This window comes from Typha latifolia, chromosome 4, assembly GCF_019914945.1.
Source record: "Typha latifolia isolate L0001 chromosome 4, TyphaL0001v2, whole genome shotgun sequence".
NCBI lineage: Eukaryota > Viridiplantae > Streptophyta > Magnoliopsida > Poales > Typhaceae > Typha > Typha latifolia.
The window spans coordinates 6,939,773-6,947,993 of record NC_133089.1 but is presented as its reverse complement, the minus strand read 5'-3'; the positions used below and the strand labels follow the sequence as shown (position 1 = coordinate 6,947,993).

Genomic DNA, 8,221 nt, shown 5'->3' with positions numbered 1-8,221 from the left:
ATGCATGATTAACTAGGCTATTTTCAAATTAAACTAAAGAGAGGATGAAGCCTAACTTGAGGATCGAGATGAGGGGGCTTTGGTTGGCTGCCGGCGCTCCGGTGACTCGCTGCCCGCGACAAGAACTTCGACGCCTCGGGAGAGAAAAGAGAGGAAAGAAGAATGAGAGAGAGGGGAAATTCGAAGAGAGAAACCAACCTAGAAGGTAAGGGGGCAGGGGGTTTAAATAGAGAAGTGGCGGAGAGGGCAGCGGAGTGGAGTTACCTCCACTCCAGCACACTTCTCTCCCACCTCTCGTAACTAACTGCGAGAGGTGGGGGAGGAGGAAGAAAGAGTTAGAGTGCATGCGCATGGCGCGTGCGCTAATTTTTTTTTTTTTTAAACACAGGTGATACACATAAACTCTTGTAAAAAATCCAAAGTTTAGTCAATGAAAAAAAGTGAAAAACTTCATCAAAAAAGCTAGTCTTCTCTAAGGGTCATTGAAATCTCTTTCCCCTTTTCTTATTTTTATAATATCGTTATTTTGAGGCTTACTTTATGGTGCGAAAAAGTGAGTGTCACGTGAACTTGCTCACTTGCTTCCAAAATGCCCCGAAAGCCTAACAAGTTGGGTAGAGATCTGTATTTTGCCCATGAGCCTTTCCCACCAGACAAATCCTATACATTTCCATGTGTTTCATGACATCACGGTTTCATGCCACAAATGAAATATTTCTGTCATGCCCAAAGTGACCTCTAGGCCTCTACTTGAGCTTCTCGAATTATTTCCTCACGTAAGGAACATTGAAGAATGCACAACTTATTATCCTTAAAAAGATAGCCATCCTGCCAAACAAAAATTAATCCCATAGCTCTTTCAAACATTTTGTTAGCATAGTACTAAAATGTGCTTAATCGTGAATAAATAGGACTATAGTGCTTCTACCCATTTAACATGTCTAGAATGGAGGTTATTTTGGCCATTAATGTACTTTAAAGCTTCATGGTCAGAAAAACAAAACAAACTCCTTTGGTAGCAAATAATGACTCCAACGTTCTAATGCACTCACAATAACATAAATTTTTTTGTCATAAGTACTAAATCACCTATGAGAATCGTTTTTTTTAGTAAAGTAGGCAATAGGGTTACCTTCTTCGCTTAGAACAGTCCCAATTCTTACGCCAGATGCATCACAATCCACTTTGAACACAGCTTCAAATTTTAGTAATGTAAGTATTGAAGCTTCTATTACTTTTCTTTTCAACAGTTCAGAGCTATTTTGAGCCATTTCCATCCACTTAAAAGTTCCTCCATTAAAGCAATCAATGATAGGAGCAATAATGATGCTGAAATTTTTGATGAAGCGGTGGTAGAATGATACTAATCCATAGAAACTCTGAACATCATGTGTGAAAGCGAGGACTGGCCATGTAAAAATTGCCTTCAATTTGCTTCTATCCATCTTGATACTTTAAGAAGATATTATAATGAACCTTAGGAATACCATGTTGTCAGTGCAGTGAGACTTCTTTCATGTCCTATAAATTCTCAAAATTTGTCGAATGTGCAATAGATATTGATCCATATATTTGATGTAGATTAAAATATCATCAAAGTAAACTACAACAAATAATTCAATGAAAGGTTTAAAAACATAAATCATAAGCCTCAAAAAAGCACTAAGAGCATAAGCATTAGAAAGACCAAAATGCATAACCATCTACTCATATAATCCATCGCGAGTTTCGAAAGGTTGTATTCCATTCATCTCCTGGCTTTATTCTAATTTGATGGTAACTGTGAAGATCAATTTTGAAAAATATAGTAGCACTATGCAACTGGTCAAAAAGATCACTAAGATGTAGAATAGGAAATATATATTTGATAGTAATATTGTTCATAGCTCTACTATCCATACACATATGTCCTGAACATCACATGGACTCATACTTTCCTTGACTAATAGTTTTGCAATTAGCTCTTCTACCTGTCTTTGTAACTCAACTTGTTCTTTGAATTCAATCTGTAGGCCGGTATATTTGGAAGACTACATCCTGGTGTGAGATCAATGCATCGTTGCATGTCTTTAGTGGGTGGTAATCCAGATGGAATCTCATATGTTACAATATTAGCAAATTTATGGATTAATTCATCCAAGATGGGGACATATTATTTCCTTCCTCATTCTTCTCCAACACTACAAGTGCAACAAAGAAAAATTTAAAAACCTATTCAAACTTGGTTTTTTCTTTGGCGAATTCCCTACTACGAACCAAAGATATTCTACCACACTTGGATCTAGAGGAAGAAGAAAGGATCCATCCATTCCAAGGATCCCTCGCCTAAAGGAGTTTCATTCTATCATTATATGATGATCATTAGTTTAAGTGCTTGTCAAACATTAAATACATCTTGTAGAACTTTAAAATGGTTGGACCAGAGGTTAGATGGAGGATCTATCTATAGAGAAGTTGAGGAGCTTCGAGTTTATCGTATATGAATTCGAGGTTCTCTTATGGAGTATACTTTCTACCAAAGAGCTGCTACATATGTCTGTGTTTTAGGCTACACCAAAAATTGATTGTCGATCAACAAAGGAGTTAAATCGACGTCATCTACATCGGCATTTATGCTTTCATTTGGAGGCCTATGTTTAATCAAGGGAGTCCACCCAATCCAGGAGCTTGGGAGCAAAGAGCAAGAGACACTTTTGTTAATATCATTAGCTCTGCAAGATACCCCTATTTTCTTTTGGGTCTATTACTCTGACCCGAGATATCTTGGCCTAGTCACTTCAATTCAATTATAGTGATTTATGGCTCTAGGAATTGGACCCTTACCAAACCACACAAACTTTAATGATAGCTAGGGTCTGGAGTAACTTCAGAATCAAAGTGAATAAAGGTGTGAGAACTTTATTGTGAAAGTGGTTGGTGGGTAAGATGCATCACAAATTACTCCATCTACTGAGCACATGAAGTTGTTTATTTATAAGGAGCATGCTGTCCAAATCCCAGGAAATAGCCTCTTCTCATGAAAGGAGTGGAATTCATAATATGATGGGCAACCAAACCCACTTCCATCCAAAACTTCAACAAAAAAACAAAGAAGAAGATTTCATTGTTTTCTTTGTGAGATTAATTTTTCATTGTTTTAGTACGAGCCAAGCCAAAATGTCGGCCATGGTCGACATTAATAGATAATTTCAAAGACATTTTCAGTTATAAAACCACCCTTCTTGATCAATTCATTATTGACTCCAAATATAGTCTTGCTTAGGAAAGGGTGATTGAAGACATCTACAGTCGAAGAATCCTCCCCAATGCCCCAGTAAACTGCAAGGTTGTTCGGAGATGAAGATGATTTTTACTAATGAAACTTTATTGAGAAATAAGTTCCGAAAATATAGTCACACTTACTAGTACTCAATAAAATTTGGAAGCATTAGATGAGACCTGATAGATCTGAGCTAATTCAGCTTAAAGTTGGGTAGGCTAAATATCACCTGCATTACCTCGTGCCTTTTTAGGTGTGAAGTCAAAAGGAAAGTTTCGTAAGAGACAGCAATCTTTTGTAGTGGCCAACAAACAGGGGCGTCAGGACTGGCGAGTAAGGAAATCAACGAACTGAAGGATTCTATTCCCATTGGATTCCTTTGGTTACAGTCGAAAAAGAAATAGAAAGTCAAAAAGGATAAACGAAAATGCATTGGATTCTGATGTACATTTCATATCCCCTCTCGTCTGCGGATTAGTTTCCTCCATACCTTAAATTAATTTGATCGTAGCATTAGATTCCTCTACAGCTTCCAGCTGCAGTTATTCTTACGATAAGAATCCACTTTCCAACCTCATCGTAGCAATTAGAGAATGCCCGCAATGCAATAGCTGCTGTCGGTGGTCAGACCTCGAATTGCAGAAATATCCTGCAGTGGGTGTCCTGCCCACTTCCTGAAAGCTAAAATAATTCATCGGTTGAATAAAAAAAACAAATAGAAATAATAACTCTTTGGTAGCCAGTAGGGCTGCAAACTATTGGTGTGAGATCAGCTAAATAAAATTGAGTACCAACCATAATTTGGAGTTAAATCTTAATCGCCCTCCTTATGTACAATAATCAACAATATTTGGGTATGTAAAGGTTGATTACGTGCTTTTACAAACATCCAAATATATATATATATATATATAGAACCACTATCCATCTTGACGATTTAGTTTGTATATAAAACGCAAAGTAATTTATATGAGTATTATTGGGGTACCTTCTAGTCTTCAAGTTTCGCATGATGCCTCGTTTGGTAAAAGAGAACTAGATAATCTACAGCAAAGTACCCTTCCCTCCTTGCTACTCTCTACTGGAAAGAAATTGTTAATAACTCAGTCTATAAATGGCGTCGTACTTGGATCAAAGTTTCCTATGACTCATGCAGCTGGTATAGTAGTAGGAATCAAATCCTCCTCTCTCATGCATTATTATCTATTCTCTCTCTATCAATCATCATCGCCTCTCTCTCTCTCTCTTCCAGTTGCTTCCTCCTTCCGCAATTATCTACAACTACCTCCAATTGGACCCCATCCTCTTTTCTCTGCCTCCCTGTCTTCCCATCTCCTTGTCTCCCAATTATAGCTAGCCTGTCCTCTGGGCCCAGTGAGAACATGAAGAAGACTTGGCCATAGCCGTTATTAAGCACTGGAAACAGACAGATATAGAGAATTGTGGGGGGGAGAGAGTAGGTGAGTAGGAGCAAGCTAGAGCCTTCTCTCTAAGTCTCTTTTCCTCTCATACTGTTAGTTGATTCATTTCTGGAGAGAGACAGTGGAGGTAATGGCATTCCAGGGAACCACGACGAAATGCACTGCGTGCGTGAAGACTGTCTACTTGGTTGATAAGCTCACCGCTGATAACCGAGTCTACCACAAGGCCTGCTTCAGATGCCACCATTGCAAAGGGACCTTGAAGGTACAACCTTCATCGTTTCTTCTTCCTCTGTTAAGATCCCTCACAGTGTAATATCTTTCCCTGAAACTTTAATCTGGGTAGTTACCTTCACTTGTGGAAGTTTGGTGATATATTTCCTCTCTTTCATTCAGATGTCCTGCTGTTTAATTTGAGTACAGAAGTAAACTTATTGGGAAACACTTCCTATCAGAATTATCTGGTTCTATATATAATGTAATCAAACGAGCCATGTTAAAAACTGGCTTGACTCTATCTATAGTAACTATTAATCTGTCATGGTAGCTTAGGCCCTTTAATTCATAAATGGTGATAAAAAGTTCATTGATAAATACTTGTGTATTATCCTTATGAAGAGATTAGTATGATAGTATCATTTCAACTGAAAAGTGAAGAGAATCATATAACCTTAAGCATCATTAGCAGATACAGAATTGAAAAGAAAGGAAATCGGTAACAATCTGTCAGACTATGAATGAGATTTTACATGTATCCTTCACAATTTTCTTTTGCAGCTTGGAAATTATAATTCTTTCGAGGGAGTTCTGTATTGCAGGCCTCACTTTGATCAGCTCTTCAAAATGACTGGAAGTTTGGATAAAAGCTTCGAGGGTAACTATATTCATGCTTACCTTATGATACACCATTCCTTCCAGGTGTCGTATAAGTTTCTTCCTTGGTTTAGGTACCCCAAAGGTTGTCAAACAGGGGAAAAATGTCGATAATGAGGTACAACTTCTGCTCAACATTCTCTCATCACTTGGCTATGGTTCTAGATCTCTTTCTATAGCTTAGATTAACTCATGTCACCTCTTCAGTGAGAAATATAATAGCATACTATTATCTTATGCATGACGCTGACTTGAGACTTGGCAGAATGCTAACAAAGTCTTGAGCGCATTTGCTGGCACCAAAGAGAAATGTTTAGTATGCAAGAAGACGGCGTATCCAACAGAAAGGGTAAAGTTCAATATTCTAATTGTAGTTGCTATTTATTGTCATCTAACTTTAACTCTTCAATGCTTCATTGTTCAACAAATGCAAAGTGCAAACACATGCATTTAGGTCAATTTTGTCACTAGTATCAAAGTAAGGGTGCCAAAATGTGTTATGGTTGATCTTTAATTAAGAACCTATTCTGTCATTCACTATATGCAACTGGAATGATATAAAACCAAATTAACTGGGCCAAATGCTTCGAAATGGTTGTAGTAATGAATTAGAAAAAGCAACTTGGTTGTAGTGATGCAAACCCCTAACTGAAACACCTTCATTGTAATTCTTGAAAGGCCTTTAAACACTATACCTTAGTACAACTTGATCTCCTATAATTTTAGGTATAACATACTATTGAATATTATACCAATTCCAATATCTATATCCTCTACAGGTGACAGTAAATGGGACTCCATATCATAAAGCCTGCTTCAAATGCACACATGGAGGATGTGTCATCAGCCCTTCAAACTATATTGCACATGAGGGAAAGTTATACTGCAAGCACCACCACATCCAACTATTCAAAGAGAAAGGGAACTACAGCCAACTTGAGAGTGAGGCAGCAGCAAGTGCAGAAGCATCAGAGGCTTAAATTATGTTTAGATGGCATATGCATGTTTCCCACTTATCTCCTCACAAATGGTAATATCTGAATATGGGAAATAAAAAGTTCACTCTGATGGACAAATTCTAGTCACAGCATGTAAAATTTCATTCGTGGAGCATCTTGTGAGATGTGCTGATGTGTATTTTCCTATCTGCCTACCTATCTATATATATCTACCTAACTATATATATGTTTGTGTGTTTGTGTGTTTGTGTGGAAAGAGAACTGGGAAATCCTAACTTATGTAGTCTGCTATACCATAGTCGTGTTAAATTGCATATGATTAATGTCTACCGAACAGTTGTTTGTCAGGTCAAGCATAAGGTAGAAAATGAAAACAGGTCACCATGAATGAAAAGGGACTGAAACTAGTGAACTACAGATGACTGGAGAATAAAACAAGGCAACAAGATGTGAACTGCAGGTAACCATCTGCCACACTGAGAACAGTCTTTTCATTAGTTTTCTGTGAGCTTTAAGTAGAGGAAACAAGGGGAATGAAGACATTTAAGGGAAAATTTTGAAAAAAGAACATAAGATGCAACTCAAGGTGAAAACAGATGGATAGTAGGATCTATATTTTGAGTCCGGATATAGATTCGATTACGAATATTAGACAGATAACAAAATCTAAAATAATATTCTAAACTAAACGGATACAGATAATTTTTGGCTAGAGGATCGTATTTTAAATAATGCAGTTCAAATTTTAAACAAATTATTTGAGACAATTAACACAAAATATTAAGAGTAAAAAAACAAATCTTTTGCATGTCAAATACATATATAATTAATAAAATCAATCTCTACAAATAATATAGAACACATTATTAGTAACAATATCAATATTTATTATTTAAACAAGCAAACTAATAATTCAAAAAATATTTAGGTAAACGGATATCCGATATCAGTATCTGTATCTGAGCTTTTTATCGTATCGAATCAATATCTAGGTTTTTCTTCAAAAATTATATTCGTATCGGCGTTGAGTAGAAATTTTTTACTTGAATCAGGTCAGATAGTGGGTCGAGTTGGAGTTAATTCGACCCGTTTTCATCCCTAGATGCAGCGCATGGTTAAAGAACATGTCCTCTTCAAGTTAATGCATACAGTATAAAATCTTGCGGATATCTTTGGGTCAATAGAAATAATACCCACTGCATTTTCCAGATCTGACTGCATAGGCCAGCCACAACTAACCTATGGAAGCATCAAGAGAGAGCAAACAACTACTCTTATGCATCTTCTTGAAGTAGGGGATGACTGTTATATGTGGCTAGGTGCATCTCAAGCTAATAGCGGATTAACAAGTATAATGACGGAATGAAGTTGCATTTACAAGTTACAAGCTATTAATCTTATATGAATGATCAATTTAATCTTTAGTATTCTAACACTCCCCTTGCGTTTGCACACACATGTTAGCATTCTAGACTTTTAATCCACCACACATCTGCTCTCAAGTATTTTAACGAAGTCCAAGATATTGTTTTGAAGTAGATGGCGGAAATTTTCTGTTCAAGGGACAGACGGGTTTGATGGTATTCGCCCTCAGGAGCTCCTGCATTCCTAACATGTGAACTCACTGATTTCTCTAAAAGGTTATAATTTATTCAGAATGGTGGGATTCTGATGAAGTAAATCTCTTTTTATCCTAGTTAGAGCCAGAA

General features: G+C 36.9%; 2 protein-coding genes across 3 annotated transcripts in view; one reads left to right on the top strand and one right to left on the bottom strand.

Annotated features, from left to right (window-relative positions):
- Positions 1-3,601: 3,601 nt before the first annotated feature.
- LOC140787632 (uncharacterized) overlaps positions 3,602-8,221 on the bottom strand; it is a 44,899-nt gene continuing 40,279 nt past the window's right edge. Inside the window, exon 19 of one of the 2 annotated variants that reach the window (XM_073136654.1) lies at positions 3,602-3,933. The gene's annotated coding sequence lies outside the window, so the exon portion shown is untranslated. Of the gene's footprint in view, positions 3,941-8,221 lie in introns of both variants that reach the window. The other variant, XM_073136655.1, reaches the window with a different exon arrangement.
- Positions 4,271-6,638, top strand: LOC140787634 (LIM domain-containing protein WLIM1-like). Its single transcript, XM_073136663.1, has 5 exons — positions 4,271-4,945; positions 5,458-5,554; positions 5,628-5,671; positions 5,819-5,902; positions 6,333-6,638. The coding sequence occupies exons 1-5, from the start codon at positions 4,811-4,813 to the stop codon at positions 6,531-6,533; spliced, it is 561 nt and encodes a 186-aa protein (XP_072992764.1). The 5' UTR covers positions 4,271-4,810; the 3' UTR covers positions 6,534-6,638.